This window comes from Eublepharis macularius, chromosome 3 (genome assembly GCF_028583425.1).
Source record: "Eublepharis macularius isolate TG4126 chromosome 3, MPM_Emac_v1.0, whole genome shotgun sequence".
NCBI lineage: Eukaryota > Metazoa > Chordata > Lepidosauria > Squamata > Eublepharidae > Eublepharis > Eublepharis macularius.
The window spans coordinates 72320486-72339050 of NC_072792.1; the positions used below are offsets into that span (position 1 = coordinate 72320486).

At 42.7% G+C, this 18565-nt stretch overlaps 1 protein-coding gene across 1 annotated transcript in view; it reads left to right on the forward strand.

The window, feature by feature from the left end:
• The window catches only part of PHEX (phosphate regulating endopeptidase X-linked), a 177050-nt gene that overhangs the window by 123107 nt on the left and 35378 nt on the right, over window positions 1-18565 (forward strand). Inside the window, exon 15 of the mRNA XM_054974975.1 lies at window positions 4592-4650. Within this exon, the coding sequence (XP_054830950.1) occupies window positions 4592-4650 (59 nt within the window). The remainder of the gene's footprint in view (window positions 1-4591; window positions 4651-18565) is intronic.

Sequence of the window (18565 nt, forward strand, 5' to 3'; positions counted from 1 at the left end):
AAATGGCCAGGAGCATTGTTGATCAATGTTTGCTAACCTTTTGCCTCCTCTTGTACTCATACCAGTTTGTGGGAGTAAGCAGTGAGTGAGCTGAAGCCCATTTTTAATGCTGCTGATATATAATGAGCTGCCTTCTTAAACATTGTTTTGTAGTAGAGTTTCCTGCGATTGGGTTACAACCAGAGATGGAGGGGGCAGGGACTGGCTGATGGTGTGACTTCACTTTTGGCAAATATCGAGAAGTGACATCAAATTGACAGTGTGATGCCAACACAATACTCTAGGATTTGGATAAAACTCTGGTAAAACCCAAGAGTTTTGTCTGAAACTTTGAGTGTTACATAGGTGTCAAACTTGCTTGAGAGCTGCTGTAGCATAGAGGTTCAATGCCTGGGCTGCGAATCAGCACTCTGCTAGTTATACTTCCATTACTGCCATGAACTCTGCAGGTAGCCTTGGGTAAGCCACTCCTCTCTGCCCCAGCTCCCCAGCTGTATTGTGGGGATAATAATAACACTGACTTTGTTCACCTCTTTGAGTGTGGCACTAATCTGTCCAGAAGGCTGTCCCCCCATCGCCCTCTCCGCCCCCGTACCAAACTAGCTCCCTGGTATACAGAGGAGCTACGTTGGAAGAAGCAGGAGCTGAGATGGCTAGAGCGAGTGTGGCGGCGAACTTGTGACGAAGAGGCAAGAGCATCTTATAGGACGTTTATGAAGGCCTATGAGATGTCAGTGAAGGCTACAAAGAAAGAGTTCTATGCAGCCTCCATTGCATCAGCTAGCTCACGCCCAGCAAAACTGTTCAATGTGGTTCGGTCTTTGGTCTCCTTATCAGGAGGGAACCATCAAAATTCAAATTCGAATATTAGCTGTGAGGCTTTTGGGAGCTTTTTTGCTGATAAAATCTTGTCTCTCCGCCGTGATCTCCCAGCCACAGTTGATACAGTGTGCGAACTGGAGGCCCGTTGGCCGCCTTCTGGGATGATATTAGACCATTTCAGTCCACTCTCTGGGGATGAGATTGACAGGATCCTGCGAGCAGTTAGGCCTACCACATGCTCCTTGGACCCGTGCCCTTCGTGGCTGGTGAAGGCCAGCGTAGATGGGCTACGGGATGCCCTGGAGGCCATTGTCAACATGTCTCTGAGCTCCGGGAACTTCCCGAAAGCGTTGAAGGAAGCTGTGGTTAGGCCTCTCCTGAAAAAACCATCTTTGGACCCTACCGACCCGGTCAGTTACCACTCAGTTTCGAACATCCTGTTCCTGGGTAAGGTGATTGAGCGGGCGGTGGTAGAGCAACTGTGCAGGTCTTCCTGAATTATTCCTCATCCCTAGATCCTTTCCAGTCGGTCTTCCGTCCGGGACATGGGACGGAGACATTGCTGGTTGCCCTGATGGACGATCTCCGTAGACAGCTGGATCAAGGCGGGTTGGAGCTGCTGATATTGTTAGATCTATCAGCAGCATTCGACACGGTCGATCATGACCTGTTGGTCCACCACTTTGCTGATGTGGGGATTTGAGGGACAGCTCTGCAGTGGTTTGTCTCTTTTCTCCACGGTCGGGGACAGCGGGTGGCACTAGGGGAGAAGTTGTCATCCCGCCACCTGTTGGTGTGAGGTGTCCCTCAAGGGGCAATACTCTCCCCCCTGCTATTTAACGTATATATGCGCCCCCTCGCCCAGCTGGTATGGAGTTTTGGACTTGGGTGCCATCAATACGCAGATGACACCCAACTGTATCTGATGATGGACGGCCGGCCTGGCTCTGCCCCAGATGTCCTGGAACGTGCCTTCGGAGCTGTGACTGGATGGTTGAAGCAGAGTCTGCTGAGATTGAATCCCTTGAAGACAGAGGTCCTGCATGTGGGCCTAGGGTCCATGGGTGCGGGACTCTGGCTCCCTGCTCTCGACGGAGCACCACTTAGCCAGTGTCGAGAGTGAGGGGCCTGGAGGTAGTCCTGGATGCTTCCTTGTCTATGGAGGCACAGGTCGCAGCGGTTGTTAGATCCTCTTTCTTCTATTTAAGACAGTCTTGACAACTTGTCCCCTACCTATCGACCCATGACCTTACAACAGTGATCCAGGCAATGGTCACCTCCAGATTAGACTACTGCAACTCACTCTACGCAGGGCTTCCCTTGGGCTTGATCCGGAAACTGCAGCTGGTTCAGAATGCAGCTGCATGGGTGGTTGCCAGAGCACCAATCATGGCTCATATAACACCTATCCTCCGTCAGCTGCACTGGTTACCGGTTGAGTACCAGGTCCGGTTCAAGGTTTTGGTGTTGACCTATAAAGCCCTATGCGGATTGGGCCCAGCATACCTTCGGGACCGCCTCTCCCCATATGTTCCCTGGAGGTCGCTTTGATCAGCTACTAAGAACTTGCTGATGGTCACTGGCCCCAGGGAGGTCCGCCTGGCCCTGGTGGGCCAGAGATGTTCCACCAGGCATTTGGTGGAGGCTAGGCTGTCCTCTCGCCAGCCATACCACTGAAGACCTTCCACCACCCATGCAGGACAATGCTGTATTTTAATATTTTATACCCGCCAATTTTAATTGTTTGGTATGATGTTTTAATGTTTTTATAATGTTTTTATTGTTTTAAGCTGCTGTTAAACTGCCCTGAGCCTGTCTGATGGGGAGGGCGGTCTAGAAATGCGATTAAATAAATAAATAAATATAAGCTCACTGTTGTTGCTACTATGATTGAGACATTACATTACGAGTATTTGCTGGAAAGGATAGGAAGTCACCTCTTTCTTGAACATTCCCCACCCTCCTGCCAGCTCTTGGCAGGCCAAGAGGCATTGGATAGAGAAACCAGAAGGTCTCCCTAATTTGCAGTGGCACAGTAGCTGTTCTGCAGCTTGGCTTGCTCCTGGCCCATTTTAACTTGAAAAACTAGTACTTGGTGAAAATAAGTGTGTATGCTGTAATGAGAAATGTGCAGGCAAACTATTAATATGTGATGCAGTATGAGATACACAGGCTATTGGTATCTGTGTGCATTACAAATAATTGCAGTAAGTCAAGGCAGTGAGGGAAAGAGAATACAGACTTGGCAGTTAAGTCCTGAATGGAGTTAATTGCTGTTAATTAGCTTAGATGAGTATAACTTTGTTTAGGATTGCACGGTAATAGACAGACTTACACTAGAACTGCCCTGACCTAGATTGCTCAGGATAGTCCAATCCTGTCAAATTTTGGAAGCTAAGCAGAGTCAGCCTTAGTTAGTACTTGGATGGGAGACTCCCAAAGAAGTTGAGGGTTACAGAAGCAGGCAATAGCAAACTAGTTCTGAACATCTTGCCTTGAACACTCTGTGGGGTTGCCATAAGTTGACTGTGACTTGATGGCCAAATAAACAAAACAATGGAAAGGAACATTAAAGGGAACAGAGGAATCAATCTTGGGCCTTGATAGTTCTGGAAAAGTTATGCTAGCTAGTGGAATGCTGCTTATACATAATTAAGCAAGTCGTTATGAAGCCAGTGTTGGTGAAAACACTGTGGGGAAAAAAGACTCACCAGCACAACTCTCTTGTATTAATTTGTAAGCTATTGTTTGCTCCACTGACGGAATGTTCTTTCAGTTTTGCTGTTTCCTGATTCTTTCTCTTCTTTCCTCTCTGAATAAGGAGACAGCCAGGGCCAAAGTAACGAGTGTAAATGAATATCAGTAATTTTCCTATTCATTTTATTTATGATAATCACAATAATGAATGGAACTAAAACAATGGCCACGCCTAAAAACCATGCATTTTCAATTTCATAGTAAAAAACTTAATTACTGATGTCACATGATATGGTGATCCTTTAAGAATTTTTTGGTTGCTCAAATAGTTGAAGATGGATTGCTTCTAGTAAGTGCATTTAAAAGTTCATACTCATTTTTTGTTTGTCCCTTCACTTCTTCAAAGTTACTTGTCACCATCAATAACAGGGTTGAGTCAAACTGGTGAGGTTAGAACTTTTTCCTAATATGTACGTTTTGGAGAATTTAGACTTCAAATTTACCAGTTCAACAACTGTTAGTTTCCAAAACACCTTTCTCTTCCTCACCTGATGTTACCTAAGAAACACGGTCACCAGTGACACATCAAAGTCTTGCTAGGAACATGTGAGTATAGCACTTAAGTTCTGGAAATTAGGCCATTTTCATAGGCATGCCATATATCCTTTAATGTAATATAATACCACCATATTTCTGTAGCACTCTAAATCAGCTGTTGCTTTTGAAGACTGCCCAGAAAGTTTAATTGGTCCTAAATATAGGTGCTGCCCAGTGCAGAAGAGTATATCGTTCCAATTTGAGCCAATTACATTAATAGCCAATAAGTTTACACACACATTCAGAGTACTGGCATTGATCTATAAATGGTTCCAGACTGAAAGACAACTCATTTGAGTCTGCCCATGTTCAGAGGTCTGCCTCTGATGTCCCGCCTTGCTGGTCTACACTAGTTGGAGGGTGGTTGGTTGGTATGAGGGAAAGAGCATGGTCTCCTAGAACAGATTTTACTATTTATCTTTGTCCAGTTCATAAATGCACAGGATTTAATAATGTGTTCTTGCTATTTCAACAGATGGTTTACTAGCCCAACTACTGTCAATGCCTTTTATAGTTCATCTACAAATCAAATCAGTGAGTACTGGCATTTCTTTTTCATTTAAGTATGTAGATAGAGGGGGAAACATCTTTCGCCTACTGAAGGTGGCATTTTGTTCTGATATATGAAACTTATGTTCGTACCCCCCCCACACACACACATTTTCTGGCAGCATTCCCCACAAGACAAGTGAGTGCTGGGACAATTTTTAAACTATCACTAGCATGTTCTTTTGTGGGTTTAAGGACACTCTGGGAGCTGCTTCAGCATGGTTGGTGCCTATGACACACTGGGAATGTTTGAGCACAAGAACTACATTGGATGGACAAATAGTTATTCTACCTCCCAATGCTCCCAGTGAAGAATGTCATTATAATGGGAAGTAACTATGGCATCTGACCCATTTGGTTCTTTCACAGATATTGGTCATTTCTACACGTCCTTAAAGGGATGGCCCACTCTCCAAACACTGCTGGCTTTCCCCCTTCACTCCACATGTCTCCAATTTCAAAATGATAGCAGGCTGTTTGATTTCTGTTTTGTCAGTGCCTTTTGTGGGACAATGGAAAAGTGCGTTCTCAGAAAAGGTGCCGAAAAAATGGAAGCCAAGCAGTCTGCTACCATTTTGAAATCAGAGAAGTGTGAAGTGAAGGGGAAAAGCTGGCAGTTTTAGGTGAGTGGGCTGTCCCATTTAGGATGTGTGCAAATGGCCATTATCAGTGCAACATGCAAATGAAGGCCATACTTTATCATTATTACGGACTTCTTCCTTGCTTGTCTTCACTTTATAGTTAAAGAGTTTGTTTTCTGCTAGGATTGTATGTTGCAATCAGAGTATTATTTTTTTAATTTCTTGGGAAATTTTTAGGGAAATAAATCATCAGAACCCTTGAATCCTTCAATTTCTTTCAAGAAAATTAATCTGTTAACAGGGTTGCTTTAGAGTTCTATATAATATTACGGGAGATTTAGCAAAATCCAGCAGGTTAGCATCAATGTATAGCTGCTCTATAGCCTTCAGAGGGCAACTGCGCTCCTGGCAATAGTGATTACATCTGGTCATCTGCCCTGGAAGGACAGGGCATGCATCTGTCTGTTGATATGCACAGTATCAGGGCTTTTTTAGGAGGGAAAGAAGTGGTAGAACTCACTGGGTACCATGCACGCGCATGCAAAGCGCGCACTCCCGGGACTGCACAATGACATCACTTCCGGGAAGTGGCATCATCATGGAGGCTGTGGCTGCCCCAAGAGTGCTCCTATGCTCAACAGGGGTCCTGATTTGGGCCCAAATCAGCCTGGAATGCACCGCTGCCACACATGTGCTCACTCCTTTGCCCGGCAGTTGTCCGATCATGGCCATTTGGGGCTCAGATTTGGCTGAATCGGGCCCAAAATGGCCTAGATCATGCCTGAATTGGCCTAGAATGGGCCACAGATGCATGGGGGAACCCTCCCCAAAATGGGCCAAACTGGCCCAAAACGGCCTGGATCGAACCCAAATCAGCCTGGAATGGGCTGCTGCCACATGGAAGAGCCCTCTCCTACCTGGCAGCCCGATCTTGGTCATTTTGGGCCTGAATTGGGCTGAAACAGGCCCAAAATTGCCAAAATGGACCTGAAATGTCCGGGATCGGGCCAGAATTGGCCTGGAAGGGGCTGCTGCCACAAAGGGGAACCTTCCCCCTGCCCAGCAGTGGTCCAATCCCAGCCTAAAATGGCCAAAATGGACCCAAAACTGCCCAGATCAGGCCCAAATCAGCCTGGAATGGCTCGCTGCTGTGTGGGGGAACCCTTCCCACCCTACAGTGGTCCAATCCTGGCCATTTTGGGCCTGAATTAGTCCTAAAGAGGCTGAAAAAAAGTTTTAAATACTCAGTCATGTGGGTATTTTTAAGAGGCGCTGGAACACCGTTCCATGGTGTTCTGGCTGAAAAAAAGCCCTGCACATTATCATCATACATGAAGATAGTGGCCCTTTTTCTTCCTTCCTTTCTTCTGCCAAATAGTCAGAATGCAGACAACAGAGGTTACTCCTTGCCACTATCCAGTATGCACCTGCCTAAATATGCAACACACAAGGATGTGTACAACGAGCAGTAGCCAGCAACCTCAGAAAGATGCCAGGAAAGCACATGGCAGTTGTTGCTCCTAGTTGCAGATATGGTTACTAGGATCATTGGCCACCATTTGCTCAGTGCCCTCTCTAGCTATGTTATGGCCATTCCTGGGAGGGGGCACTCTGGATGACATGTTGCCAAAGGCCCCCAAAACTGGAACCTGCAATACAGTTTAATGATTTATGGATCCTTTAATACCTTCTATAAACCAGTCCCTCAATTGAAATTTAGTTTAGATACATTTGTCCTCCTCTTTTACATTCACTGTATAAAATATTCTGCTGATTGGAAGCTATGGATTCAATACTACAAGTAGGGGTCATTATGTAGAGAAGGAAGTCAGTGGTTGTTGGACGATGCTGGATATTTATACCTTAGACTTTCAAATCATTTCGTTTTACAGAGGTGTAATATAACCATTTCTAAGATAGTCCCAGTAGCTCGGCAGGAAGGAATAGCAATATTTAGGGCTAAACTTGATTGTTCTAGACTTCTGAATGGCCTTTACTTTTCCCCACCGTATTTTATTCACTCCCTATATCATTTTTTGTTTTTAATTACAAAAAGTAATTTAAGACAGATTGAATTGTTTTCTTTAATTTACTAAGGAGCATGTAGTAGAACAACTGCCTTTTCTACCAATTTCAGTGCAAAATTCGTGTATATAGATTTAATATATGAACAGCATTTCCATACTATTACTCGTCATCATCAAATTCTATGTGTTAAGCCTTTTTGCATCTCAGCATGTTTCTAATTTCAGAGCTGCTATGCCACAACAGATTAAACGAAACTATAACAAAAAGTCAAGGTTACCAATGTAAGATTTCATACTCAGCTGTGTCTAACAACATGATGAAGACAAGAGCTGTCTAACATAACCAGTCAGTCATACAAGCAATTGTGTTTTGTATCTCTTCTACTGACCTTTGTGCACTGGCAGATATGCCCTTGGTACTTTGCTGCTCACTGCCTTTTAAAAGCTGTTTTCAGGCATCAACAAATTCACATGGCATGAGCTGGTCTTGTTTAGAAATAGCCTACCACGTCTTATAAGTAATCACAGTGGCATAGATTTCTGTGTGATTATTTATACCAAGTTGATGATAAGAACTTGCCATCATAGTATGGTACAACAGATAATGTACTTGGCTTGAATTGAGATAAACTGAATTCAGATTCTGCTAGCCATGATGCTTTGCTGACCTTGGACAAGTAGACCCAATCTCACAAATCACAATATTGTAGTGATAAAATAAATATATATACTATATATATATAAATAAATATATATATACTATATATATATACACTGCCCTGTGTTTCTTGAAACATAGAATGGGATATCAACATGAAAAGCAACAAATAAGGTAAGAACTGTGTAATATTAAGTTAATGTAAGGGTTGACTATAAAGTTCTATTAAGGTATAGTTCATAACTAAATTTCACCTTCAAATCTTTTTTCTGATTGATGGCTACCCCTGACAGCATGGAGGTTTCTACATACTTGGAGAACTATCTAAATAGGCAGAATCATGAGACTTCAAATGTAAGAGATATTCCCGTCCCACAGTCTGGAACTGAACATATTCCTGGAGGGGCACAATACTAAAAAAATTTGAGGAACATTTCAGATAGGGAGGGGCTGCTGAAGGTGCTGATAATTTATAGACATTTGGAGAGGAACTTTGGGTGTGTTTATGGATGTTTCTCACTCAACCCCCCCCCCCCAGTTTTTCACTATGAGCCTTGCTACAAGTGACATTTTACACGTGAAGGATAAAGGATCATTTTCGCAAGTCTTTCTGGGAACTGAAGTTCCTCTCCCCCACCCCTTTTCCTTTTGTTCCCTCCCCTCACTGCCTGAAGAGACAGAGAAAGCCTGCGGCAACAGCAACTTTTGCAAATCGTTTCTCCAGTCACAAGCCTGCTCTCAATGATCTTTGGGGCAGGCAGCTGCAACTTTCTCAGCTTTCTCCGGAGCATTCCCCCCGCCTCCAGCAAGACGATTTGCAAAAGCTGATGTTGTCGTAGATCCAGAGGAGTTAGCCATGTTAGTCTGTAGTAGCAAAATCAGAGTCCAGTAGCACCTTTAAGACTAACCAATTTTATTGTAGCATAAGCTTTCGAGAATCACGTTCTCTTCGTCAGATGCATCTGATGAACAGAACGTGATTCTCGAAAGCTTATGCTACAATAAAATTGGTTAGTCTTAAAGGTGCTACTGGACTCTTTTTGATGTTGCCGTAGGCTCTCTCTGTTTCTTCAGGCAGCGAGGGGAAGGAACAGAAGGAAAAGGGGTAGGGGAGAGGAACTTCAGTTCCCAGAAAGACTTGCGAAAATGATCCTTTATCCTTCACGTGTAAAATGTCACTTGTAGCAAGGCTCTATGATAGCAAAGTTGAAAGCACCTGTTAATCGAGCATCAAAACAGATGACCGTGGGGTGGGGTGGTGGTGTTCTGCCTACTTAGGAACTCTTGAGTTATTTATGAAGTAAATTATGAAGAAGGAGAGCAAATTGTCGAAGGCTTTCACGGCCGGAGAATGATGGTTGTTGTGGGTTTTCCGGGCTGTATTGCCATGGTCTTGGCATTGTAGTTCCTGATGTTTCGCCAGCAGCTGTGGCTGGCATCTTCAGAGGTGTAGCTGCTACACCTCTGAAGATGCCAGCCACAGCTGCTGGCGAAACATCAGGAACTACAATGCCAAGACCACGGCAATACAGCCTGGAAAACCCACAACAACCAAGGAGAGCAAAGTTTCCAAACAGTCTAATAAGCACTGACATGCCCTGTGAGCCACAGAATTTTAAAGATGGTTGTACTTAGGTAAAGGAAGCAAGGAAAATGGAGAGCTAAAGCAAAAATGGCCAAGTCAAATCCCTAACAGTTCATAATATCTTGGAGGGGAAGATGTTGATCAGGGTATGGATGTGTGGACATGAAAAGGTACACATTTCACATTCACATCCCCTCCAGTTCAGGACGATATAAATGTTTAATGTATAGGGATGCAAAGAGTTATTGGGTAGATGGGGGTGGGGTTAGGATTGGAGGAAAAGCACTTTGCCCAATCTTGACTGTTAAAGGAACATTTTTCTTAGTATGTATCAGTTTGATGGAAATGCTATTTATTATTTTAAGGTCTTAATATTTTTAGAAAATTAGAGAAGTGCATTTCTGTGTTAAAATAGGGATATAATGAAGTAAATTTTCAGTATGATCCTATAGTGTAATGGATATTGAGCATAGTTATTGAAGTCGTATAATTAATTCCTGGTTATGTCTCCAGGCACATGATATCAAAGCCAAAATCTCTCTTCAGAGAAACCCCTATTCATATCTTTATTGGATTACAGACCATTAAAATCTGCTTTGAATAAAAGTCTGCTCAAAGAAATTAAAGATCAGTATTAAACTTTTGAAGCTCTGTATAGAAAATTGTGCATGCAGCTGGTGTGTTATAGCAGGCTTGGAATGAATATTCGAGCACTCTTGGCACTCAAATAACAGTGAGAAAAAGCTTCTGGATTTTTCTGCAGGAGGTCCCCCCCCCCCGCTAGGTGTCTTTGTAAAAGAAGATTCTGACTAATCAGAAACATATTGATGAGAAAGCACTTTTAAAATAGCCCAGTAGCTTTCTGATGGGTGATGGGCAAAGCTGTTCTGGAATTTACACGTTCAAGTAGGGTTGCTAATTAAAAGATTCAAGCTGTTCTCATTTTCCTAATGACCACTGTTTCTTTTTTCTCATTACTCATCATTTTATCTTTGAATATCATCTTTATTCCTCCTCTTAGCTTTTCCTACAACTTTGAAAGTGTTTATCTTTTCTGTCTTTGTAGTGGGTAGAGATGGAGGAATCACTTCTACTGGATTACCATTAATTGATCCAAGGAAAGTGTAACATCAGAGTTAAGTGCTGAAGTAGGGTTGGGGAGACCCAAATTCAAATCCTAATCTACTTGTAAAATTTGCTAGGTGATCTTGGGCTGGTCACTCTCTCTCAGCCTAACCAACCTTAGAGGGTTGTTGGGAAGGTAAAATGGAGGAGGTAACAAGGCATGTGGCTCTGAGTTACTTGGAGGAAGAGTGAATAGAGATGTAATTGACGGAAATTTCTGCTATAAAATTGACATTCTAACCTTTTAATCTACTTTTGGTAACTGTTCTGAGTGACCCTTTTTGAAATACTCTTTCATTTCCACTCCTGACAATCCTGTTGAAAAGGGCACTAGTGCTAATCTCTTGGGGATAGTTTGGGTTTCTTGTGCAGTGCAATCAGTAAATATATTTATTCAAATGTAAGTTCCTTTGAATTCATAGGACTTACTCCTTGGCAAGGATGTTTATAGTGCCATTCTAAGCAGAATTATACCATTCTAAATCCATTGAAGTTAATCTATTTTAAAGGGTATAACTCTGGTAAAGATGGTGCTGTAAGGATTTTAGCCTCAATATCCTTTGTAGACCACAGTGGAATCAGGTACTTATTTAACGGGAGCTGCTGGTGCATAGTGACAAAATGACAAAGAGCCTAAGTTCTGAACTAGGAAATCCCCAATGAGAATCTCAGTTCAAGTATGAATCCACTGGACAGCTTTAGGCCAGCTTCCCTCACAGCCTCAGTCTGCAGCATTAAACAGATTCACCTTACTTTGTTGTTTTAAGGATTATTGAGATTAAAGTCTGTGAAGCACTTTGAACACTAAGGAAAAGAGCCATAAGAATGCTAAGTGTTGTTTGAAATCAGTTTGTGAAGGACAGTGGCCTTTATTGTACAGGCTAACCTTTCCCCTTATCCAAAATTAATATTCCAAGGTAGATCCTGCCCTTTCTTTTGGAAGATGCAGAGAGAGCTGAGCTATGGCCAGGTCACTTGTATCCAGCTCTGGTGAAACCGTGCTTCTCAAATAGAATGGCTAGACTTGCTGCATCTTTTGCAGCAGAAAACTGTATTAACTCAAAGAAATACAATTTTTAACAAGTCTCTTAGGGCTGAATCCAGACTAAATTTTCTGCTCCTGCTAGGCACTTCTATCAGTGGAACAGAACATTCATGCTCCCTCCCCACCTCCATTGCAGCCTACTGATCTCACTGAAATGCCTCTCCTGTGGAACAAGGGACCCTCAGGAACAGCATGTGAGGCCAATTGAGGGTCTGCAGCAAGAAGAGGGAATTGGTGGAAATTGCCCCCACCTTTTCCATTCACAGAAAGTCTGAATACAACCCATACATTTCAGTATAAACTCCCCAGAGTACAAATGACTTTCTAAATGTTAACCGCTACAGAGGAGGGTGTGTGTCACAGTTAATATGAATTCAGATTTCTTTGCCATTAAAAAAAATTCATTAGCCGAACTCTAAAGGTCAGTGTTGATTCATTAATTTGTAACTTTTATATGCAATTATTTGTTGTTTGTTAGTATTCATTAATACTTTTATTTTTCTAAATATTTGGTTGTTAATTATATTTGATGGATGGTTTTTACAAGGTATAGGGTATGTTATTTCTTTGGTAGATAATTAAACAAAATTAAAGCTTAATGAGTTTGATTAGCTAAGTAATCAATGAATCATTCAATCTTAAAGGCAACCTTCATTAAACTATCTAATTAATTGTACTTAAGTCAAAATTAGACTTGGAATTAGAATTGGACTCTGACCACACGACAGCCTGCTGTGATCACTTTGCTACTTACTTTGCAGCCAGAATTGCCAAGATCCACTCTGAGTTAGATGCCATCATGGATGTATGTTCTGATGATGTACCTTTAGCATCTGCTTGTCTGATTTATATGGATACCTTTCAGCTGAGAATGTGGAAGGGCGAGGCCTACCACCTGTGTCCTTGGGCTTTGCTCTTCCTGTCTGATAAAAGCTGTCAGAAAGGGACTGGCCAAGTGGGTAAGGAGAAGCTTCCTTGAGAGCAAGAGTTGTGCTCCCCATTCTCAAGGAGGTGGTGATTAGATCTGTTTTGAAAAAGCCTCCCCTGAGTCCTACTCTGTTAGAGAACTTCTGGCCAGTCTAGTTTTCTGTTCTGGACAAGGTGCTAGAGTGGATGGTTGCTTCCCAAATCCAGGGGCTCTTGGAAGAGAGTTTTTGGACCCAATCTGACCCTCCTGACTGTCCAGCTAAAGAAACTCACCTAGTGGGAACATGAGAGACAGCCTTTCTGGTGGCAGTCCCATGATTATGGAAAAGCCTCTTCAAGGAGGTGGCCCTGGCCCCCTCACTGCAGATTTTAAGGAGGCAGCTGAGGATATTTTTATTTAGGGTCTCTGTTGGCAGGCTTAAACTGTGCTTTTAAACTATGTCTTTATTAGTTTTATTATTGTTTTTGTTTATATTGTAAGCTGCCTCGAGTTCCTGCAATATAGAAAGGTAGCTAATAATTGCTTTAAAGAAATATAATCAATCAATCAATTAATTAATTAATTAATTGGGCTACTCCTATCAGTTAAATCACATATTCATAGAATCACCTATTCATAGAAATTAATATTAATAGAAATTAAAATTAACATTAGACACTTACTGGTGTCATGAACAGATGGTTGAAGGCACCATGGAAAATATTAACATACAATTTTGCTTTTTAAAAAGGCATTAATTAGCATAAAAGAGAAAGAATTGTAATGGAAAAATTTAGAAAGACATACATTCTATGAATTGTAGAGCTCACAGATCTGACACAATGTGTGCATATCAGTGTGTGTTTTCCCACTATCTTAGTTAGCTATCTAACAAGTAATGGTACTTCTCAAGTTTCTCCTTAAACTAAGGTTATATGAACACCCGCTCCACTCCAGAACTAGGGTGGAGGTGAGAAAACAGTAACTAACCTAAGGAAGCGTTTTGGCAGATCCTAGTAGTCCTAAAGTTGATGTATGAGATTAAGGAAAGCCCAGGTGTTAAACTTCAATTTCCCATCAACATACGTATATAATTGTCAATATGACCCCATCTGTGCATACATGAATTCAGAGACAGGGTGCATGGACAGACAAGACAGATCTTTTTACAAACTCTGGGTGGTTAAAAAAAATCCAAAATAATAGGAGCACTACCAGTAGCTTTAAGAAACAAATGATCCCTGTATTGCCAGTTGAAGCTTTTGTTTCTGTTTTGGTCTTTGAGAGAGGATTTAATGGGGTGAGGTCTGGCAGCAGCCACTGGATGAATTACTTGTGTTCCAGTATGGTGTATTGGTTAGAGTTTTGAACTAAGATTTAGGAGATCCAGGCTTGAATCCTCATTTTGCCATGGAAGCAAACTGGATGACCTTGGGCCAGTTACAGTAGCCTAACCTACTGAGGAGATTGATATAAGTTGCTTTGGGTTTTCAATGTGGCAAAAGGAGGGCTATAAATGTCAATAAATAATAGATACAGATGAAGATAGGGAGGGGAGATAAAGGGTTGGATGGTGGATGGGAAGGTGTGAAGGAAAGAAGAAAGCAGGTAAAGGTGAGGATATGGGGGTTACCAGAAGAAAGAGAAAATAGTGGGGGAAGGGGAAAGTCCTTAGAGGCTCTCCACTATGCAACTGGGCTGACAGTGAACAAACTTCTCCCAGGGTAGGGAAGGAGGGGGCACTGAAGATGGGGGGCAGATAAAGGTAGGTTGGCTGGTGGTTGGGAGGAGGGAAAGAGGCAGGAAAAGGTGAGAGCAGCTGTGGAAGCTTTCAGGAAAGGGAAAGAACATGGCTGAAGGCAATGAGATTTCTTCTGCAACTCCTTGGGGTCCCCTGCTTTTTCTTACAGGATCTCAGCCTTTGAGATGGAAGCATCACTTACACCTGGTCTAGGAGGTTTCTTCCTCACCAATAGATGAGAGCTATTAAAATTCTGCCATAAAGCAGCCTTATCGCTGCTTTGCTGTTAGGTTGGAGGTGGAGAGGGCATTTCAGACATGAGTAGGAAGAGGGAAAAGCCATCAAGTAGTTAGTTTCTATCCTGTTTGAAACAAAACAGGAATGGATTAAATTAACCTACCTCTCTAATTCTCTTTACATAAGGTGTAGGGAGTGAAAAGCTCCCTAGTCTTTCTGGATGAGGAAGGATCCTTATCTGAGAGCTAGTTTGGTGTAGAGGTTAAGAATGCGGGACTCTAATCTGGAGAACCAGGTTTGATCCTCCACTTGAAGCCAACTTGGTGACCTTGGGTCAGTCACAGCTTCTAGGAGCTCTCAGCCCCACCCACCTCACAAGAGTAATTATTGTGTGGGGATAATAATAACATACTTTGTAAACCACCCTGAGTGGGCATTAAGTTGTCCTGAAGGGCGGTATATAAATCGAATGTTGTTGTTGTTATCTGCTATCATGCTCGGACACAGATAATGGGAGTTAAGGTCATGGTGACATTGGCGCAGCTTCATTGTGGGTTTCCATGTGCATTATTTAAATTATTCAGCCATTTCAAACCCAAATTTCATCATCATCATCATCATCATCATCATCATAACTGACCTTATATGCACTCTTCTAGACAGATTAGTGTCTTACCCAGAGCAGTGAACAAATTAGTGTTATTATTATCCAGTCCTGCAGCTCTGCAGTTGTGTCAGCTTAGAGATATAATATATCTGTACAGTTTATTTGATGCTTAGCCTTTTTTGGCTGATGAAAAGTGTGAAATATAAGAGGCTTGTTGTTTAGGAATGACACCCAAATTTCGATTACCATTAGTTATCCTGTTCCCTTTAAGTCATGCAAATCATCATTTTGATTGCCTAATTCCAAAAGTCTATGTGATCTTCATCAGGTGGGTGAGAGTTTCTGATTGCAGCTGTGTGTTTCTCTGGGCATAATTTTCTCTCTGGACTGAAGGACAAAGTAGGTCTGTGTGTTACCCAAAGAGGGGTCTATAAAGTGAGCTATAACATGAAAAATGTCCTTTACGTATGTAAGGTCCAACTTGTGTTACCCAGGGTTAATTAATTAATGAGGATCTTCTGTCTACTGTATATGGGATTTCAGCACTCTGAAAGAGTGAGACAGGCCCTAATTGGAGAAGAACCAGAGAGAGAGAGAGAGAGAGAGAGAGAGAGAGAGAGAGAGAGAGAGAGAGAGAGCTTTTCTGCATACTCGAGTTATTCCTTCACAGTCGATCCCCAAGCACTGAAATTGGTTTAGATATGATTCTTCTGCATGTCTGCCCTCTCTTTGCAGTTTTACCGTTGTGAAATGGGTTTATTTTGTTCTGTGTGTGCCTTAAATAATCAGGATTTTCAAGTGAGAGTACTGTCATCATCAATGACAGCATCCCTCCTCTTTTTAGTTTTTGCATGTGCTTGTAATGTTATGGTGATATAAGGGCTGGTTTTTTTAGAAGATCAAAAATTAACAAACGGAGAAGTCTTTACATAACAAAGCCTAAAAGAGGAGCAGCTCTCCCACCTAAACCTAAGTCCCCCTCCATGGCCCAACCTGGAGAGACCTGCTTAGGCTGATCCAGAACTAGGAAGTGGAGGCTGGCACCAGCACGGCACACCAATGCTTGTTGGGATGGAGTCCAGAGCAGCAGCTATGTGCTTTCCAAACTGCATTGCTTTTTCTGGAGGCAAAAGTAGCCACCCCCCTTCCCCTTGGCCCCCAGGGCTTTTGCAGTTTTTTAAAAAAATAATTATTTTTCATAGCATTATATCTTTTAAAAAAAATATTTTTAATGTTTTTCCACACATACAAATACAAACATGAGCCAGTTATCATTTTTGTTGATATCTGTTAACTATTTCTTTACCTCTTATATTTCATCTTGTTACGTCTTTAATTGTGAGTTCTATTATGTCATTATACAGTTAGTCTTGGTATCATATTTATGTTTAAACATTGTAATTATTTGTCATCCATTTGTAGAAGGGATCCCATGGTACAGAGAAGTCTTCTTCCATTTGCCCTTTCATTAACAATGTCAATTTATCCATTTCCGCTGTCTCCATTACCTTTGTTAATAATTCTTCTTGCTGAGGGATTCTTTGTTGTTTCCAATAGGTTGCTAGTAAGATTCTATTGGCTGTTACTATATGGATTACCAAGTGTTCTTGCTCTCTCTTTATATCCAGCATACAGTTTAATTTAAAAAAATTCTGGTTTCAAAGGAATTGATATCTGTAAGATATTTTGTACCATTATCCAATATCTATGCACTTCTTTGCAGGACCACCATATGTGGAAAAATATCCCTATACCTTCTTTACATTACCAACACTTATTTGACATATTTTTAAACATTTTAGCCAGTCTACCTGGCGTTAGATATGTTCTATGGAACATCTTATTTAAATACTCTTTAAACACAGCAGATTTAGTTATTTTGACATTTACTTTCCATATCTTATTCCACTGTATTTGGCCAATATCATTATCTAAGTTCTGTATCCATAATCTTTTACATTTCTCCACCCCTTCATTTTCTTTCATTTCCATTAAGAAGATATACATTTTCTTTATCAACTTTTCATCTGAGTCACATAACAGTTTTTCAAACTCTTTTTGTTCTAGATAGAGGCCCCCCATTTTTTTGTCTTTGTTGAATCTGGATTCAATCTGAACTCTTGACCACCAGTCTAAATTAACATCTTGGTTTTGTAGTTCTTTTGTTCATCTTCGTTCTTCTGTGCCTCCACACATGGGACTGCGCAGGTGCAGGCCAGCTGCCGGAAAATTCTTTATCGCTTCTCTAGCTCCGAAGGGGCCGTTAGTCACGCGCCTCAGCGACCGTTTCCCGCTGCTAGAAGTGAACATCTGCTTCGCAGCTCCGGTACTTTACAGTGATTGATTGCTTAGGATTTTGACTAGGATTTTGGACTTGACTACTCTTCTTCTAACTGATTTGGACTCTTTCTGGACTTGGTAGTGTATAACTCGGACTGTTTTTGATGACGCGATATTGCCTGGCCCCTACATGGCTTTGAAGGCCTTGTTCAAGCACTGTATTCAGTGCCACATGAAAATGGCCCAAACCGATGGGCATGATTTGTGCTTGTTCTGCCTTGGGGAGACCCATAATGTTCCGGCATGTAAAATCTGCCAAAAGTTCATGCACAAGGCCAGGCAAGAACAGTGATTGAACACGTCGTTGTGGCAGAAGGTGCTGGAAGAAGGCGGTACCCCTTCTGTGGCGGGGAAGACACCGTTACCCTCCCCGAAGGCTGGCCCTGGCCCCTCTGCTGAAAGGCAATCATGAGCGAGCTCAGTGGCATCTGCGAAGTCAGTATCAAAATCTCGGCCGACAAGTGCAGCAGCCTCAAAAGCGGGCTCTCCAGTGCAACGGTCTGCGAGATCTCCCCTGGAGATGGCGTCGTTGCATTCGGAGGAGGATGGCTTCGGGATCGGAGCCGAGGGGATCGGATCCGGCAACGACATCGGAACCGATGGCTGCCGTGACTCCGAGGCCAGAGGTCGCTGCTGGGAAGTCGATACCCAAGAGGGCTTCGGGTCCAAGACCAGAGTCCACCAAGAGGCCGACCGTCGAAGGGGCTTCGGATCCGAGGGCTAGCTTGGAACCGCCGTCGAAGAAGCCGAAGAAAGCCAAACACCGACACTCTCAGTCCCCACGGCGCAAGTTGGCTGATGAGGTGGTGCTAGTGTCTCCTCGCATGCCTCCCCCTCATCTGAACTTGCCGGACCATTTGGGTCTGGAGGAGGTGCCGGATCCGGGTGCGTTCATCGTAGTTTCCAGCAAACATCGTTCCCCCTCGACGGAACCGGGCTCAGCTACCCGTCGTCGGATCCAACGCGCACAAGGAGGACCATCTCCTGCGTCTCCAGCTTCTTCTACTCGGAGCCGGTGCTGTTCGGAGGCAGAGAGCGTCGGTTCCG